Below are 20794 nucleotides of genomic sequence, written 5' to 3' on the forward strand. Positions count from 1 at the left end.
AGTATTAGTTTTTGTATTAACAATTTAGTATGGACCTGTGTGAGGAGGTGTAAGTTGAAAAAATACAATGTTGAAGAGATACATTGAGCCTAACATTTCGTGGGTCAAAAAAAGTTGAGACTGTATCAGTGTACCAGGCAGACAAAGCTTTACAGAGAGGGAGTTGGTAGGGGAATTTCAGACACGAAAGAGCATAGACAGATTTACTGGAAGATGTTTCTGTTCTGAAGGTGTAAAATCCTCGTGACCAAATTTTCAGATCGCCAGTTCATCCCAAACCTATCCAAAAAGGGGATGAAATTAGCATTTCTGTTGAAAATTTCTCTCTTTAGAAGACGTTTTCAATCAAATTTTCAAACTTTCAGAGATGTTAAGTAAGTAAGAACACTGCCAAAGGTGATTCTTGCAAAAGCTATAGGTGGCCAAGAAGGGTGAAATAGCCTGCGAGAGCTTTCGGGTTGTTATCCAATTAAATCTTCAAAAATTCGCCAAAAATCAAAAAATCAATTTTCGGTCATGGAGGTTTTAGACCATGCTTTTCCTAGCGTTCACAGGGACGAAGCGAAGGGGGGTTTGGGCAGGCTGCCCCCCCCCCTGTGTTCCGCGAAAGTTGGGAAATTGTGAGAAATACAAGAACGTTGGGAAAATACAAAAATTCCGACAGTAAGTATTTTAGTTTTGGAGTTTTCAAATATTAAAATTTTTTACAATCATCAAGGTTAAAAACTTTCCCAACTTTTGAAGCCAAACCAGTTTCTAAATCTATGATTTTCCCAACTAAAATTCACTTTTTTCTCAAAATTGTTGTGCCTTTTCACCTCAACATTACAACTGTTTTGCTTCTTGAAATTACAAATTTTGAAAATCTTTTACCCTCGCTTCGCTCGGGCCAATTTGTTTTTTTTTTTTATTGATAAATTTCTTGAAAAGTTGAGATCAGAAAAAGCCAATTTTTTCATTAAATTTGATATTGTTCTACTTTTAGCCTCGATTCGCTCGACCCAATTTGATTCTCTGCTAATACTAAGTTACAATTTCAAGAAACGTATGATTGAATTTAAAAAATATTGAGACCAGAAAAACTGGATTCTTTTATTAAAATTGATGTTCTACTTTTCCATTTCAAGTCACATATTTTCCAAAACTTTTGCCATTGCTTCAGTCGGGCCAATTTAGTACTTTTTTCACTCTAAGAATTTCACAAAACCACTGATAAAATTAAAAGAAAGTTGAGATTAGAAAAACCGAATTCTTACATTAAAATTGATGTTGTTCTAATTTGCGAACTACAAACTTTTCAAAGCTTTCGACCCCGCTTCGCTCGGCCCAAATTGCCTCTCATCTGCCAGGCTACAATATTTTTAAAAATCTATGATTGAATTTGAAAAATGTTGAGATTAGAAAAACCGAATTCTTTCATTAAAATTGATGTTATTCTATTTTTCAAATCATAAATTTTCCAAAACTTTTGCCCTCGCTTCGCTCGGGCCATTCAAAATACTGCTTTAAAGAATTGTAAAAATATGAAAATTAAACAGAAAAATTCCAAAAATACTCATAATATTCAAAGCTTATAAAAACTGCAAATTTTTCATTTCTTTCGGAACAGAACCACTAGCTTTTAAAAATTTTTTGATACCAGGTATTCTGCACGTTAAAATTTTGATTATAGTCTGCAAAGTTACAATTTTTTGGCTACAAAATGTGGTGATACAATCCCCTCACTGCTTGTAACTTAAATAGTCTCTTTTTTCATCAAACTTGGGAATTTTCAGTCGAATAAGTTGGGAATTTTCAGTCAAATTAGTTGGGAATCTTAGGATCTTTGCCCCCCCTCCCCAGAAAAACCACTTCGCTACGTTCCTGAGCGTTCACGTTTAAGTCAATCATAGGTTAAGAACTCGTGACTCTTCAGTAACATTTCCACCGACCCGGTTCAGATTCGAAATTTTGAAAAATGCAATGTTGTATGTAGGATATTTAAATACTTATTAAGAGTAAATTCGATTCTACTCAACTCACGTTGTATGACAATAGGTGTATTAACTTTAAAATAATTTGTTTAGATTTATTCATTCTTGTACCCGGAATCAAGACGAATCGAAGACTCAGAATGACTGAAACGGTATCCAACGTATACGATCTCTTCTATCCAAGTCCAGCACCGCTGAAAGAAATCTCATGCAACGCACTGGTTACCGCATTATGGCGCTGGGAAGTCGAAAATCGTGTGAGAGATGATCGTATGCCCGACCTAGATATCCGTAAGAACTTAAATCCCAACATTCCATCGCCGATCAAACGAATAATTGAAGAATGTGCCAACAGATTCGTCTCCTTTAAGGAAAAATGGTCGGTTTACCATCACGATAAACTGTTCTTTGACCGCAACGATATGACCAGCATTTTACTCAATTTTTATGATTTTATATTCGATCGAAACGGCTCTATTGATTATATTCGTACAGCGAAACGAATAATGACGTGTGATCGACTGAGTAACGATGAAAAATTCAAAATTGCATGCATGTATTGTTTCGAGGACGATATTAGACGGATTTGGCCCTCGGTGTCAGAGAACCTAGACTACGATAAAATTACATTTGATCGAAGTCCCGAATTGTATTATTGGGTTTGTGTGCTGAGACATGGAAGACCTGATCCTGACGATGATTCAGTCGATGATCCAGTCGATGATTGCATGTTTCGAGCGTGCACATCTCTACATTTGATTATTACTAATACTCAAAGATCTCAACACTGGTCATCTGTCGAGTATTTTTGGAATCGCATCCGTCCAGAAAGTCGATTCCAGAAAACCAATCACCTATCTCACTGGGAAAGAGAATCGTTCGTCAGGTTAATGTTGCCAAAATTGACTAATGAAGAGCTCGAAAGGTTTGTACTTGAAAGAGGCTCTTACCTAATACAATCTCTGATGACCAAAAGTCAGTACAAATTTTATGCTCTTCCAACGTGGATGTATATTAAAAACAAGATGAACGAAAATAATTTCACAGATCTGATTCAGTCATTAACGTATGCCGAGACCAATTCTCATAAAGCTGAGGATACACTCGACGAAAATTCTGCCGAACTCGGAGCTCGGCCAAGCACCGAAGATCAAACCGACCTATGCTGCGAAATATGGAGAACTTCTCCGGATAAATTGAAACGATCTGTGGTCGGAACCATTTTAACTCAAAGGTATCTCTTTTGTAGAAATATCATCACATCTACTGGACATAGGGAGATCAGATTTCTGTTGGCTTTGCTGTTGGATGCCTCGTTCAAAGAGAGAAATGGTTTTTGGAAAAACACTTGGCGTAATTTGATCGTTGCTACTCGTGGAAAAGATTTACACCGAATAATGAAGTTGTGCTTCAAAGGCGAAAACGATATTGCTGAGTTTAAAGAAACCAGTATGTACGATCACGAAAACATCAAGACGTATTGCAGTGGTCTGCTGCGTGAAGGAAATTTTGAAGACTTCGATGATATATTGATCTTCTGCTGTCCTGACACACAAAAAAGAATCGATTTAAAACAGCGTTTATTGCTGTCATGCCTCTTAAGTGAATATTTCACCTTCAGTTCCAAACTTCTCACCCGAGCCAAATTACTTAACGATTTTATTAATGATGCCTTCGACGATGCTGAAGTTGTTGCCGATTTTAAGAATAACTTCATGTCGTTTCCTGCGATTGTATACGTTCTACAGGAATGTATTTATTCGGGTTACGAATGTTCCTCCGATCATTTGACACGCTTCATCGATACGTTTGTATCGAACGAGGAAGTTACCTATCTCCTAAAACAGCGCATTTTGGAGTATGTGAGAAATATGCTACTCGATGGTCATAGTATCCGGCGTATCTCAGCTGATGATTTACAAACAATTTTAGTTTGGTGTTTGGGTAATGAAGAAGAAGTCACTAAATTCAAAAAATTGGAATTACCTATGAGTGAGTTCTTCGCCAACGAAGATAACTGGAAGAAATGCACTCCACTGGAGATAAAAATGAATGATACGGATGTCGGTGGGTTTTTGAAATGGTATTTTAGAAATCCTGAAGAAATTGACGAGTTCAATAGGTTGTTTGCCGATCGGTTTACAGTGTAAGATCTTTAACCGATGTAAAGATCAAAAATAATTCAAATATGTTTTTTTAAGAAGATTTTTTATTTACTTAGTGTCAAATTTTTTTTTTTTGGCTACATTATTATTATGTATAGTCTTAAGAACTTATTATAATGGTGGTACTTCTTTAAAGTAAATTTTTAAATGATCAGTTTGTTTGTAATTATGAATATTAATTGTCTATTACATAAAGGGTGTCCCTACCCATACTATCCCTCGTCTCAGAAAAGCTGGCAATTTTTCCAAAACGATGATCGTTGAGTTAGCTATTTGACCATTCGATCGGAAAATGTCATACAAAACGAAATGCATGAATTATAATAAAAACGTCTTCAAGATAGATTCATCTTCATTTTTTTTTCAATTGCAAAAAATTTTCGTCTTTAGTTGAGCTGTGCCTTTTTTCTTTGCAAGGTTGGGATTTTTTCACTTCCCACCACCCCCTTCTAAGGTTATCCCTTCGGCTAGGAATATAATACCTACCCTATGTTGTACCATATTTTTTCCTCCATCTGAAATAAGTTGTGCTGGGAGGCTCATATGTAGTTGAAAAAAATTTTTGAAATTCAATTTATCCGAAAGGCTATAGGTGGATAATATGGCGAACGCTAAATTGGACGTCTTATCGTGTTCGGGGTGTTTGATTCATATGAAAACGACACTAATATTATGAAAATAGCTCAACTTTCAGTATAGTAAAAATTTAGTTGAGGGCAGAGGCACCTGAGGGGTGTGGATGAGGATAGCATAAAATTTGACTTCATATTCGTGTTCGGGGTGTTTGATTCATATGAGAACGACACCAATATTATTATATAGCTCAATTTTTATTATAATAGTAAAAATTGAGGGGGGGCAGAGGCACTGGAGGGGTGTGGTTGAGGGTAGCATTAAATTGGACGTCATATTCGTGTTCGGGGGGTTCGATTCATATGGAAACGACACCTCGTTTACCAAAAACAATCATTTACACCAGAATTCATTTTTACCCCCTCTGTTAGTTTTTTCAATTTTTGACCACGACCCACCAAAAAATTTTTTTGAAAAAAATATATGTTTTTTGGGGGTTGAAAACACATTTAAAAATCCTATTCCCATTTTTGTGCAGAATCATTATCATTGCTAAATCGGACAAACAAAGCTAAAAAACGTCATGGGGGGGGCAAATATGGGGGAAGGGGGGTGAAAATTTTTCTGGGGATACCTCCTATGGATGTTCACAACGTACCAAAAAATTGAAAAAATCGGTTCACATGGGGCTGAGAAAAAAATTACTATTGAAATTTCATAAAAGAGGGGGTTTCTCAAAAACGGGGGGGTCTGGGGGTCTGAAACTTTCGTGACGGAAGGTGCTCAAGGGTACCCACCTTCCATGCAAATATCAACCCAGAAGCTCTCGGGGGCAAATTCGCCATACTTATCCACCTATATAGCCTTTCTCAATTTCTGCGTCAGTATTTTTAAATTTCACCTTCTTCAAGGCTATGCTTACTGTCTAGCATAGATCCCTTGAAAACAGAGATAAATCTAGAAAAATGGAATAAGCAAAGTCGGTGCCGAGTTTTCAAAAATTCAATAATTTTTGCGTCAAAATTCTTCTGCATAAATAACTTTATTCTCAGAAGAAAAGCCCCCCCCCCCGCCATACTGCGGGTGCCTATCTTGTTTGTATAGAGTTTTCCAAAATCGGAAAAAAATCAACAAAAATATAAAAAATCGAACTCAGTGCAAAATTACAAACTTTTTTCAAGAATTTTCATTTCTGGCCAGAATCCTTTTAAACAACCCTTATTTCAAGAAACACCCCCAAGTTGAAAACATGTTTCTAAAAAAATAAATTTTCCATTTTGGTATAAATTTGTCCAAATGAAATCCTTTTCAAGAGGAAAAAAACTTTTCTACTCCCTAAAAATCAGAATTGTGTTGGTAATTGATCTTTCAGGTAGACATTAAAATATTTTTAGAAATTTTAAGGAGGTGGGTTGGGGGTGAGGTGGTCAATGCGTTGAAAATGCTTTTGCAATGTGAAAAACAGATTGGACGAAAAATGTTGGAGTTTTGTTTTGTTTTGTTTTGTTTTAGTTTTGTTTTATACAAGATTTCAATGATGATGTACCTATTACTCATATTTTTTGTGCTAACAACAGTGAAAAATCAGGGTGTCTACCAGGTCGCTATAGCGCTAAAAGTCGCGAAAAGTCGCGATTTTGAAAATAGGTCACCAAAAAGTCGCTATAAATTGTCCTGATTTTAATTTTTTTTAACTTTTCGAATTATGTATTATTCAATGTTAATGCTACTGCCAAATTAGCATTTTAAATAATCATAAAAATTCAAAATTTCGAAAGCTTTCGCCCTCGCTTCGCTCGGGCATATTATTTTATTTTCTTTAGCAGAAAGTTGAGTCTTGCTGATAAAAAAATTGATTGGAATTATTGTTAGATTGCTGGAGGAGCAGGACCGTCGAGAGGGGGAAAAGAGGAGAGTTTAACCCGGACTCGCTCATTCTGGAGGGTCCGACAAAAAAAGGGCCTGTGATGGAAGAAAAACGTGTTCTTTTACTTTTCAAATGCTTTTGCCCTCGCTTCGCTCGGGCTTGTTTTCTTTTCTTTTTGCACATCGAAATTTCTGAAAAAATATCATTCAACTTTCAAAGTTTTAAAGTGAAAGAATGAACTTCTCGCTTAGACAAAAAGAAAAATTAGTGGTTGAAATGACTAGAAAAAGAACAATCGAAGAAATTGAAATTTTAGAAGTGAAGAAAGTTAAGTAGATGGAAAAGGAAAAAGAAAAGCTCGAAAATTTGGATGACTATTTATGTCACATGGAAACTATTGAAAGTTGTCCAAACCTCCCCCCCCCCCTCCCACCACCCAATAAGTGCGAACTTTATTGGAACCCAATTTTTTTCGTTAAAAAAAGGAGGGTACTGAAAAAAAGTCGCGAAAAAAGGTCGCGAAAAAAGGTCGCGAAAAGTCGCTATTTTTGAAAATTAAACTTTTGAGTTTTTCTCAAAAAACTAAAATTTCATTATATGTGCAAATTCATTTTTCTGAAAAGTGGTCAATTTAAAAAAATTTTTCCATTCGGTACAAACCAATAAAAAATACACTTCTTTGTGGCTATTTCTATCTGACAAACATTCCTAAAAATCGCGTTCATGTTAAAGTCTATCATAATGGTAGATTAAAAACTCACGACTCTTCAGCGAGATTTTCAGAGACCCGGTTCAGGAAAAATGCAATGTTGTAGGATGTTTAAATATGTAGGAGTAAATTCGATTCTACTCAACTCACGTTATATGACAGTAGGTGTATTAACTTTAAAATAATTTGTTTAGATTTATTCATTCTTGTACCTGGAACCAAGACGAATCGAAGACTCAGAATGACTGAAACGGTATCCAACGTATATGATCTCATCTATCCAAGTCCAGCGACGCTGAAAGAAATCTCATGCAACGCACTGGTTACCGGATTATGGCGCTGGGAAGTCGAAAATCGCCTGATTGACGATTTTATGCCCGACCTAGATATCGGTAAAAATTTAAATCCCAACATTCCATCGCCGATCAAACGAATAATTGATGAATGTGCCAACATATTCGTCTTCTCGAAGGAAGAATGGTCGATTTACCATCACCGAAAATTGTTTTTTGACCGCGACAATATGACCAGCATTTTACTCAATTTTTGTGATTTTATATTTGATCGAAACGGCTCTATCGATTATATTCGTACAGCAAAACGAATGATGACGTGTGATCGACTGAGTAACGATGAAAAATTCAAAATTGCCTGCATGTATTGTTTCGAAGATGATATCAGACGGATTTGGCCATCGGTGTCAGAGAACCTAGACTACGATAAAATTGCATTTGATCGAAGTCCCGAATTGTTTTATTGGGTTTGTGTGCTGAGACAGGGAAGACCTGATCCTGGCGCTGATCCCATCGATGATTGCATGTTTCAAGCGTGTATATCTAAACACTGGTCATCTGCGGAGTATTTTTGGAATCGCATCCGTCCAGAAAATCGATTCCCGAAAATCATTGACCTATCTCTGGCGGAAAAAGAATCGTTCGTCAGGTTAATGTTGCCAAAATTGAGTGATGAACAGCTCGATAGGTTTGTACTTCAAAGAGGCAGTCACCTAATTCAAGATCTGGTGACCAGAAGTCGGTATCCGTTTTATGCTCTTCCAACGTGGATGTATATTAGAAACAAGATGAACGAAAGTAATTTCATAGATCTGATTGAATCATTAGTGTATGCTGAGACCAATTCTCGTATCGGTGAGTATGTCTTCAACGTAAATTCTGTCAAACTCGAAGATCGGTCGAGCGCCGATGATGAAACGTATTATTTATGCTGCGAAATATGGAGAAATTCTCCAGATGAATGGAAACGATCAGTAATCAAAAATATTCTAACTCAAGATCACCTATTTGTAAGAGATGAGATCTCATCAAAATGGAGGCAGATCCAGCTTCTGTTAACTTTGCTGTTAGAAGCTCCGTTCAAAGAGAGAAATGATTTTTGGAAAAAGAATTGGCGCAGTTTGATTGTTGGCCCTCGTGGAAAAGATTTGCACCGAATAATGAAACTGTGCTTCGAAGACGAAAACGATATTGCTAAGTTTAAAGAAACTAGTATGTCGGATCCCGAAATCGTCAGTAAGTATTGTAGTGACATGTTGCGTTCAATATATTATGAAAAATTTAATGATATATTGAACTTCTGCTATCCTGACACTCGAAAGAGAAGGGATTTAAAACAGCGTTTAGTACGGTCAGTTTTCATGAGTGAATCATTCGTCTTGGATACCGAACATGTCTTTGAAGTCGAATTACTTGATGATTTTATCAACGGTGTCTTTGACGATGCTGAAGTTGCTGCCGATTTCAAGAATAACTTCATGTCGTTTCGGTCGTTTTATGCGCTTGAACACGTTCTATATCACTGTACTCATTCGAGTTTTGAATGTTCTTCTGATCATTTGATACGCTTCATCGATTTATTTGTATCCAACGAGGAAGTTAGAAATCTCGTAAAAGAACGCATTTTGGAGTATGTGAGATATGCGCTACTCTACTGTTATAATATCCATGGTATCTCAGGTGATGATTTACAAACAATTTTAGTTTGGTGTTTGGGTGATGAAGATGAAGTTACTAAATTCAAAAAATCGGAATTACCGATGAGGCATTTCTTCGCTATCGAGCGAATCTGGAAGGAATGCACTCCACTGGAGTTAAAAATGAATGATGACCATTTCGGTGGGTTTTTGAAATGGTATTTTAGAAATCCTGAAGAAATTGACGAGTTTAATAGATTGTTTGCTGATCGGTTTACAGTGTAAGATCTTTAAACGATGTAAAGATCGAAAACGACTCGAATGGGTAATTTTATTATTTTAAGTATTTTTTTTTTGTTTTTTACTTAAAGGAGATTTTTTATTTAGTGTCAAAGTTTTTCGAGCTTAAAAATGTCATGTGTTGAGTTACTCGATGTTTTTTTGCGATATTATTATTATTATGTACCTACCTATACCTAAGAACTTACTATAATTGTGGTACTTCTTTAAAGTAAATTTTTAAACGATCAGTTTGTTTGTAATTATTATGAATATTAATTGTCTATTTATTACATAAAGGGTGTCCCTACCCTACCCATGCTATCGTTCGTTTCGGAAAAGCTCCATAATTTTCCAAAACGATGGTCGTTGAACTCCTTGATCATTCGATCAGAAAATGTCATACAAAACGAAATGCATAAAATATATGTACATAGGTAACATCTTCAAAAAATGATTCATCTTCACCTTTTTTAAATTCCAAAAAATTTTCATCTTTAGCTCGGCTGCATCTTTTTTTGCAAGGTTAGGATTAACCTCTTTTTCCTATAGGTACCTGAAATAAGTTTGTACTGGGAAGCTCATATCTTTTTGGAAAAAATGTTTTAAATTCAATTTATCAGAAATTTCTCAATTTCTGCGTCAGCATTTTTTCCTTGAGTAGGAACTTCCCCTTCCTCAAGGCTACCTATACTTATAGCATAAAGCCCTTAAAAACGGAGAAATATCAAGAAAAATTGAATAAGAAAGTTGATGCCGAGTTTTCAAAAATTCAATCTTTCTTGCGTCGAAATCCTTCGAAATAATCTTATTCTCAGAAACCCCCCCCCCATACTGCGGGTACCTATCTAAAAAAATCAACAAAAATATAAAAAACTGAACTCAGTGCGAATTACAATTTTTTTTCAATAATTTTCATTTTTCGCCAGAATCCTTCTAAACAACCCCTATTTCAAGAATAACTTTCCCTCGGTATCCCGAGCAACGTTGGCTTCCAAGCATAACACTCCCAAGATGAAAATATTTTTTTTAAATAAATTTTTAATTTCCTTTTCAAGGGAAAAAACTTTTTCACTTCCTAAAAATCAGAATTGTGTTGATGATTGATCGTTCAGGTAGACATTAAAATATTTTTAGAAATTTCAATAGAGACCCAGTTCCTTTTTTCTTCGTCAGTTTGGGGGCAGTACGGTCGATGCGGTAAAAATACTGTTGCTATATCGCACCTTGGGAGTAATAAGGTTACATCTCAAAAAAAATCGATTTTGACATTTTGCATTTTTTGGGTTTGTGATCCCCCTCAACCAAAAATAATTACACTTTGAGTTGGTTACATTATCTAGATCTTGTAAAAACGCAAATGGCCTAACTCAAAATCCCAACAACATTGCAAGTTGTTTGGAGTTATAAGGGTACATCCCAAAAAACTCCGCCTCTTCTGAGTAAATTTCGTACATACAAAGTGTTAATAAACAATTTTGATTGTTTTGAATGTTTGTCAGGTAGAAATAGTCACAAGAAGTGTATTTCTTATTGGCTTGTACCAAATGGGGAAAAAATGTAAATTGATCACTTTTCAAAAAATAAATTCGCACGTGCATAATGAAACTTTCGTTTTTTGAGAAAAACTTAAAAACTAAGCACTCTAGAAAAAAACTTGACGACAGCTTATGTCGATTTTGGACGCTTCCTTTCGTCTCCAGATCAATTTTAATGAAAGGTTATAACTGAAACTGTTTTCCAAACATTGAAATATTTCCTCTGTAAAATTTTATTTTTCGGTGTTCTTATGCTAAATGATGGTTCGATACCAGATCTTTAAAATGAGGTGCTATTCATTTCTCACAATCAATTATAAGTTGATGAAAATAATGAATCAAGTTCTTAAAAAAAATCACTCTCCTGTAAAATTTCACTTTCTTGCGATGTAACCTTATTACTCCCGAGGTGCGGTATGGGTAATTCTCAAAAAAAGGTCAATTTTGATATGCATAATTTTGAAAAACAAAAATCACTTTTTTGAAAAATTTCAGCTGGGAATCATTTGTATAGGTGCCCCAGATCTCTTTTCTAATGTTGGCCTCAATATTCAATCCTCCTACAGTGGGCCCTGACCCCCCCCCCCCCCAACGGCGATAATTGGGATTCGACTCTCATCGATGTGTAATATGTTTTCGAGGTCGTAGAATTCGAATCTGGAGTTTTCGTACAGGTGGTGGGTGCGGCGTGAGGAGGGGGAAAATGTCAAAGTTTGTTTATATTAGGTATCGTGTAACATGTCGATATATGTTTTCGAAGCCGCAGAGTTCGAATCTGGACTTATTTTTTTCGGTAGGGGAGGAGATGAAGTGTGGGGAGGGGGGAATGTCAAATTTTGCTTATATCATCGTGTAATTATACAGCTGTCTGGAATTTGTCCACGTTGAAGGACAAACGAGCGCTGCACAAGCCGAAGGACAGTGTCAACTTTTTTTCGTTTCTAGCCTTACTTACTGGGCATTATTTGGTTTTTAATACGTAATAAATGTGTACTCATCATGTAGAATAACTCCCCTTTCACAATTATCGTTTTTGAAGGGTTCATTAGCATAAATGAAAACACAAGCCGAAGGACACATTTTTTCCACACATCAAAACTTGACAAATAAATACGATCAGAACGATCTGTTACGTAGATTTTTAAAAAAACGGCGCGGGGTAACATTTCTATGAGCACAGTGAACCAGTGCAACCACTCACCAGAAAAAATGTTGGATTGGGAAGTCAGCAAAAATTATTAAAAATTGCTCTAAAATTGGCGCAAAAACTGTGAGACGGTTTTCAAATGTGAAATGTGAGCTTCCTATGGACTTATTGGAATTGCAATTTGCACAATAATATAGATGTACCTTAGTGTTCTATGATAATGAGAATGTGTCAATTTTTCCACAAAAAAAAGGATTTGATAACACTTTATAAAATAAAAATAACATTCATTTTCAAAAACATGATGTGAGACACACAAGTCGAAGGACATTTGGGGTATAAAATCGAATGTACACCAATGAAAGGTGGGCTGTCATGAACAGCTCAATATCAAGTGTAAAATGTGAGAGGTTATGCTATGGACCAAAAAAAAAAAGAAAATCATGCTAAAACCATTGAGAAATTTGGCTGTGGACATAAAAGTTACCACTTTTTGAGAATTATACCCACATGTAAAATAACTTGGACGAAAAAGTTTCATTGGTGGCAACTATCCTGTAGCCTGTGTAGCTTCGGCTACACATGAGCTGATTTCGTGTGTAGCATGCTACACATGGCACAAAAATAAAAAGTGCAACTAGTCAATGAAATAATTTTGAACATTCAAAAAAAATCTTCTCAAATTTTGTGTCAAAATTTTTATGCTACACACGGGGAAAATTCAAGTTGCCACCCCTGAAAAGTTTTCAGAATTTTATAAGGATTCGAATGATGATAAATTACTCGTACTTTTTGTGCTAACAAGTGATTATAGACCCTGGTGAGGAAGCAGCACTTGAAAAAATACACTGTTCAAGAGCTAGATTTCAGCCTAAAATATCGTTCCTCACGAGATTATCGGTTTGAATTGTCGAGTTGAGTGAACATGCGACTGTACCAGGCAGAAAGAGCTTTTCAGATAGGGAGTTGGAAGGGGAATTTCAAAAATGAAAGAGCATAGACAGATTCGATGGAAAATGTATTATGAGTTACTAAACCCCCGTGACCGAATTTTCAAATCGCTAGTTTATCCCTAACTCATCCAAAAGGGGATGAAATTGGCATTTCTGTTGAAAATTTCTCTCTATGGCAGTATTCAACCAAATTTTCAAACCTGCAAAGATGCTAATAGAGTAATAACGCTACCATAGGTTATTTGTGGAAAATCCATAGGTGGTTATGAAGGGTGAAATGGTGTGGGAGAGCTTTCTCATTGGTAAACTTTTCAAAGAGCCGTTCCAGATCCGAAATTTTGAAAAAAATTGAATGTTGTAGCATGTTTAAATAATTATAACGAATAGTCGAACACATTCGATTAGGCCTATTAACTTTGAAATCATTTTTTTAGATTGGTTCATTCTACCTGGAATCAGACAAATCGAAAACTCAAAATGACTGAAACGGTATCTAACGTACACGATCTGATCTATCCAAGTCCAGCAACTCTGAAAGAAATCGCCTGCCAAGCACTTATTACCGGATTATGGCGCTGGGAAGTCGAAAATCGTGTGACTGATGATTTTATATCCGGCCTAGATATGCATAAAAATCTACCCCTCAATATGCCTTCTTCAATCAAACGCATGATCGAAGTATGCAGCGAGACATTTATCACCTCTGTAAAAATATGGTCGTATTACCATCGCGAAAAACAGATTTTTGAGCACGACGATGAAACTGACATTTTACTCAATTTTTATGATTTCATATGTGATCGAGACGGCACTGTTCATTACATTCGTACAGCAAAACGAATGATGACATGTGATCGACTGAGTAATGATGAGAAATTCAAAATTGCCTGCATGTATTGTTTAGAAGATGATATTAGACGTATTTGGCCTTCGGTGTCAGAGAAACTAGACTTGAATGAAATCGCATTCCAAGAAAGCCCCGAATTGTTTTATTGGATTTGTATGCTGAAAAATGTACCGGAACGGATACCTAATCCTGACGGTGATCCAATCGATGAGTTCATGCTTCGAGCGTGCCCATTTCAACGTTGGCCGTCTAATGAATATTTTTGGAACCGCATCCGTCCAGAAAGTCAATTGTCGGATGTCATTAAACTGTCTCGTAGCGGAGATGGATCGTTCGTCAGGTTTATTTTGCCAAAATTAAGCGATCAATTGCTCGGCAGGTTTGTGCTTCAATGTGGTATTCAACTAATCTATTCCTTGGTGATCGGTAGCCATGTTCAATGTTATGCTCTTCCAACGTGGATGTATATTAAAAGCAAGATGAACGAAAATAATTTCACAGATCTGATTGGTTTATTTATGGAAACCGAAACCAAAGGGTCACGTGTACGATACGAGACCAATTATCATGTGTATTCTGCCGAACTCGAGGATTGGTCAAGCGCCGAACCTGAAACGTATTCACGTTGCGAAATATGGAGAAATTCTCCAGATGAATGGAAGCGATCAGCGATCGGAAATATTCTAACTCAAGGTCACCTGTTTGCAAGAGATTCCTTCGCACTTACAGAATATAGGGAGATCAGGTTTCTGTTAACTTTGTTGTCGGATGCTTCGTTCGAAGACCGAAATAATTTTTGGAAACAGAATTGGCGTAATTTGATCGTTGACACTCGTGGAAAAGATTTGCACCGAATAATGAAACTGTGCTTCAAGGACGAAAACGATATTTCTAAGTTTAAAGAAACCAATATGTTTGGTGACGGATGTATCAGCGCGCGTTGCATTAGAGCATTGAGACTCGGACGTTTTGAACAGTTTAATGATATTTTGACCTTCTGCTGTCCTGATATACAAAAAAGAATGGATTTAAAACAGCGGATATTACAATCGTGTATTTCCGACGACTGTTTCACCTTGAGAATTATGGATTTCTCTACATTAGAGCTGATGAATGAGTTCATCAACGATAGTTTTGATAATGCTGAAGGTGCTGCCGATTTTAAAAATCGGATCGTATCTTTTTGTGACTTTAGAAACGTTCTGTATCAATGCACTCATTCGAACTACGAATATTCTTCCGATCAATTGATACACTTCATCGGTACATTTGTATCTAATAATGAGGAAGTTACCAATCTCCTAAAACAGCGCATTTCGGAGAATTTGAGAAATTGGCTACGCGACGATCGTGATATTATTTGGGATATCTCAGCTGATGATTTACAAAAAATTTTAATTTGGTGTTTAGGCAATGAGGAGGAAGTTACTAACCTTAAAAATTCGATATTACCGATGAGCGTTTTCTTTGCTAACGACGAGAACTGGCAGAGGTGTACTCCACTGGAGGTAAAAATGAATAATAAGTATTTCGGTGGTTTTTTGAAATGGTATTTCAGAAATCCTGAAGAAATCGACGAGTTCAACAGGTTGTTTGCCGATCGGCTTGCACTGTGAGATATTTAAAGGATGTATAGATTGAAAATAATTCGAATAATATCATAATTTCAAATGTTCTTTTTTCCCCCTTTTTTTAAAGGAGATTTTTTATATAGTGATTACAATTTTTGAGCATGAAATTATCATGTGTTGAGTGAGGGTACTCGTTATTTTTAGCGACAATATTATTATGTGTAAAGAACTTACCTATGATTGTGGTACATTTTCAAAATAAATTTTGAGACGATCGGACTTGTTCGTAAATATGAATATTAATTGTTTATTCATAACATGAAGGATGTCCCTGTCCCTACTTTACCTCGTTTCAAAAAAGCTCCCAGTTTTTCCAAAATAATGATCGTGTTGAGCTACTTGCATATTCGATCAGAAAATGTCATTCAAAACAAGATACGTCATGAATTTATAGAACGTCTTCAAAAATTGATTCATCTGCACCTTTTTTCAATTCCAAAAAATTGTTTTCTTCTGCTTTGCTATATATTTTTTTTTACAAGGTTGGGAATTTTTTCACCTCCTACCACCATCTTTAGCCCAGTCAGATAGCAGAAAAAAGTAGGTGAACCCAAACATTATTGCGAACAAAGGGTTTTTTGGTGAATATTGTCTAGGATGGTATGCTGAACAACTCCCCCCCCCCAAAGTGGATCAAAGCCCCCCAAAATCAGTTTTTCGTCAAGAACTCCTGAAATATTGAATTTTGAGTAAAATGAGCTCAGTGATCATTTCATCTCATCTCCAATACCTATCAAAATGAGCTATCGACCAACTCCCTAGCCTCAAGGGGGTGGCGCTACGACCCCTCAAAGTGACGTGATTTTAATAATTTTACATTTTATGATTTGGGACTTGTAACCGGTTCTAATTGATAAAATGAAGTCAAACTTGGGGAATGGGATTCTTTTGGGAGCTAGTGTTGACCTCTGGAGTGGGGAGGGTCAAAGTTGAAAATTATAGAAAAGTCATTTTTTTGGAGGGGCATAACATGACCCAAATGGATGAAAAGGGTCCAAAATCATACCATCGGACAGTACCCCATCTGTGATCAACATATCCAAATTTCAGCTTCCTAGGTCATCCCCATCCCATTTAAAGCGGAATTAAGCTGAAAATCCCCTTATTTTGCCCCTATTTTTGGTTTTTTCCATCTTGAAAGGAGTGGGGATGACCTAGGAAGCTGAAATTTGGATATGTTGATCACAGATGGGGTACCGACCAATGGTGTGATTTTGGACCCTTTTCATCCATTTGGGGTCATGTTATGCCCCTCCAAAAAAATGACCTTTCTATAATTTTCAACTTTGACCCTCCCCACTCCAGAGGTCAACTCTAGCTCCCAAAAGAATCCCATTCCCCAAGTTTGACTTCATTTTATCAATTAGAACAGGTTACAAGTCCCAAATCATAAAATGTAAAATTATTAAAATCACGTCACTTTGAGGGGTCGTAGCGCCACCCCCTTGAGGCTAGGGAGTTGGTCGATAGCTCATTTTGATAGGTATTGGAGATGAGATGAAATGATCACTGAGCTCATTTTACTCAAAATTCAATATTTCAGGAGTTCTTGACGAAAAGCTGATTTTGGGGGGCTTTGATCCACTTGGGGGGGGGGTTACCTCGAGGGGTAGGGGCGGGGGCTTTTAGTATGATGTTCAGTATACCATCCTAGACAATATTCACCAAAAAAACCTTTGTTCGCAATCATGTTTGGGTCAAATTGCATATTGACTGGGCTATCTCCCAATATTGTCACTTCGGCTAGGAGCATTTTTTTCTCAAATAAAAACTTCACCTTCCTCAAGGCTAAAAACTTACTTCCCAACATAGAGCCCTTAAAAAGAGAGAAAAATCAAAAAACATGGAATAAGAAACTAGAAAGTCGGTGCCGAGTTTTCAAAAATTTAATCATTTTTTCATCAAAATTCTTCTGAATAATGTTATGCTCAGAGGAAAGGCTCTCCCCTTACTAGGATACCTATCTTTGTATAATGTTTCCCAAAATTGAAAAAAAAACAACAAAAATATAAAAAACTGAAGTACTGTGCACAATTACAAATTTTTTTCAAGAATTTTTATTCCTGACCAGAATCCTTCTAAACAACCCCTTTTTCAAGAAAAATCTTCCCTCAGTATCTCGAACAATGTTGGCCTCCAAACATAAACACTCCGAAAGTTGAAAACATTTTTTGGTCAGAATGCTTACAAGGGAAGCCCCCCACATGAGAATCTCCGATTTGAATGAAACTTGGACTGTTGGAAAGAGGACCTCAAAAAACACCCATCCCCCAATTTTCAGCTGCTCAAGTTGATTTTTCGATTTTTGGCGAATTTTTGAAGTTTTGTGTACACAGGAAAAGCTGTTCAACTCACGAAATGGGAATAAAACTACAAATATCCATCTCTCCCGCGTATCAACTTCCTGAGCTCAAATTTGGGCCAAAGGTAGTCTTTTAGATACCTGATCGACTCATATCACCATTGGCCGGATCCGGCCTTCCGGTCAGAAAACATAATTTTTTACTTTTTTCTCATATTTTCGGCGAATTCGAAAAATTGCCGTTTCTCCCCACCACATGAATTTGAGCAGCTAAAATTTTAGCCGAAGGGTATATGCTTGATACCTAATCGATTATTACTACCGTCGGCCGGATCTGGAATTTCCATCAGAAAGCATATTTTTTGTCCATCTGGTTTTTTATGCCAGTCATTGGAAAAATTGAAAAACCTGTTGAAGCAGCTCATCTAATGCACTTCCAGGGCTCAAATTTTGGTCAAACGATCTGTGCTAGATACCAAATCGACCTATGCTACCATTGGCCGGATCCGGCCTTCCGGTCAAAAAACAGAATTTTTTCCTTTTTTCTCATATTTTTGGCGAATTCGAAAAATGGCCGGTTCTCCACACGACATGAATTTGAGCAGCTAAAATTTTGGTCGAAGGGTTTATGCTCGATACCTAATCGATTAATACTACCGTCGGCCGGATCTGGAATTATCATCAGAAAGCATATTTTTTGTCCATCTGGTTTTTTATGCCAAGGTCAACAAGATGGGCAAAAAATATGATTTCTGATGATAATTCCAGATTCGGCTGACAGATTCTCATGTGGGGGGCTTCCCTTGTTAGAAATGCGATGCTTTTTCAGGAGGGGGGGGGGACTTTGCCCTTCGCCCTGAAAGCAACGTTGGCTTCTAAGCATAACACCCCTATGATGAAAACATTTTTTAAAAATAAATTTTCTATTTTGGTCGAAATTGTCCAAAAAAATCCTTTTCAAAGGGAAAAAACTTGTTCACTTCCTAAAAATCAGAATTGTGTTAGTAATTGATCTTTCAGGTAGTCATTGAAATATTTTTAGAAATTTTAAGGGAGACACCGTTTCTTTTTTCACCATTTGGTTGGCGGCACGGTGGTCGATATGGTAAGAATACTTTTGCAATATGAACTAGACAGCTAAGCTGCCTTTTCTACAGCTATAACCGTTATTACATTTAGGTAGTGCATAAGTGAATCAACCATGTCACAGTGATGAGAATTTTTGAAACTCTCACTGCTTCAAAATAATAATTGTTTTTCAGTGTTTTCATATTTTCCAAATTACAATAGGTATCTCAGAATAATTTATAAGCTTGTATTGCTTCTAAATTAAGAAATTTCTAGTTGTTTTTCATAGTTTGCATTGTTTTAAAATTTACAAAATTTCAAATCAATTTCCCGAATTCCCCATCGCTACAAATTTATAAAGTTTTCAATAAATTTTCAGAATTTTGCATTGCTGCTGAGTTAGGAAATTTGCAATCAATTTTTAGAATTCACATTGCCTCTAAATAGTCAAATTTTGAATAATTTTTCAGAATTCTTATTGTCTTTAAATTAAAAAATTTCAAATTCAATTTTCAAGTTCATATTGTCCACAAATTGTAAAACGTTTACTCAATTTTTGGAATTTACATTGCCTCCAATTTTTCAGAATTCTCATCTTGTTCATAAATATTACAATACTTATTTCATATAATTTTCAAGTTCACATTATCTGCAACTTACAGAACTTTTAATCAATTTTTGGAATCCTCAGCGTCTCTAAATACAAATTTTCATATTATTTTTTTTAGAATTTCCATTGTCTTCAAATTTATAAATTTTCAAACCAACTTTCAGAACTCGCTTTTTATTCTAAATTAAGAATTAAATCTTATAAAATATGTTAAGAATTTGAATTGCCTCTAAATTACACGAAAAAAAATATGGGTAATTTTTACAAAAAAATTTAACTAAATACTGGTATTTAGCACATATTAAGTACCAGATCCCATTCAATAATTTTTACTGTAATCCTATAGTAAAAATTATCATTTTAATAAATTTTGCTATAGGTACCAATAGTAAAAATCATTTTGTTTTAATAATTTTTACTAAATCATGATAATAAAAATTACATGTTTCAACTGTACAAAAATTAGTTTAATTACTCATTTTGAAATAATTTTTAAATTATAAGTAAAAAGTTAAAAATTATTCATGTCAAGGTAATTCTTACTATACTTATGGCTATAGGTAGACAAAAAATTAATGAAATGAATTTTTAGTTAGCAACTGATATCATAATTCATAAGTCAATCTCAGCATTACCTATTTAGCAAATGATATAATTCATAACTCAATTTCAGCATTATTTTTGCCCCATTATCATGTACTACATAGGTATAGTAACTCCAAAGCATTTACCTATCCAATTTTCCTACGAAAAATCCGTCACCTACCTACTTACCTCACGGGAATTCGAACCTGGGTCCCTAAATTTCCTATTCCTACCTACATGCCCTATCCACTCAGCCACCAATTCACTACGAGGGTTAGGGCATTGTCCGTCACCTACCTACTTACCTCACGGGGATTCGAACCTGGGTCCCTAAATTTCCTATTCCTACCTACATGCCCTATCCACTCAGCCACGAATTCACTACGAGGGTTAGGGCATTAAAATAATATATTTGTTTGGTAAACGCCCCACCAAACCACTCCCACTTGGAATTTACAGCTAACAGACCGGGGGTGTAACAGGGTACAATGAAACACAGCTGGTGATGGAATAGACTGAGGGTATAGCAGGGTACAATGAGCGGCAGGTGTTCTACAAGTCCCCTTTTCCCTTTTTTAGGATTTAATGCATTAAAATAATGAACTAAAATTGCAATT

General features: G+C 35.9%; 1 protein-coding gene across 19 annotated transcripts in view; it reads left to right on the top strand.

Annotated features, from left to right (window-relative positions):
• LOC135834500 (uncharacterized) overlaps nt 1–20794 on the top strand; it is a 227586-nt gene that overhangs the window by 75273 nt on the left and 131519 nt on the right. The window contains exon 5 of one of the 19 annotated variants that reach the window (XM_065348403.1): nt 13569–15831. The exons of 16 other annotated variants lie outside the window; for them this stretch is intronic. In XM_065348403.1, the coding sequence (XP_065204475.1) occupies nt 13612–15597 (1986 nt within the window). In that variant the 5' untranslated portion in view covers nt 13569–13611 and the 3' untranslated portion in view covers nt 15598–15831. Of the gene's footprint in view, nt 1–2066; nt 4293–7481; nt 9741–13568; nt 15832–20794 lie in introns of those variants that run through there. 2 more of the 19 variants (XM_065348410.1, XM_065348396.1) reach the window with 2 other exon arrangements.

Source organism: Planococcus citri, chromosome 2 (genome assembly GCF_950023065.1).
Source record: "Planococcus citri chromosome 2, ihPlaCitr1.1, whole genome shotgun sequence".
In the NCBI taxonomy this organism is placed as follows: domain Eukaryota; kingdom Metazoa; phylum Arthropoda; class Insecta; order Hemiptera; family Pseudococcidae; genus Planococcus; species Planococcus citri.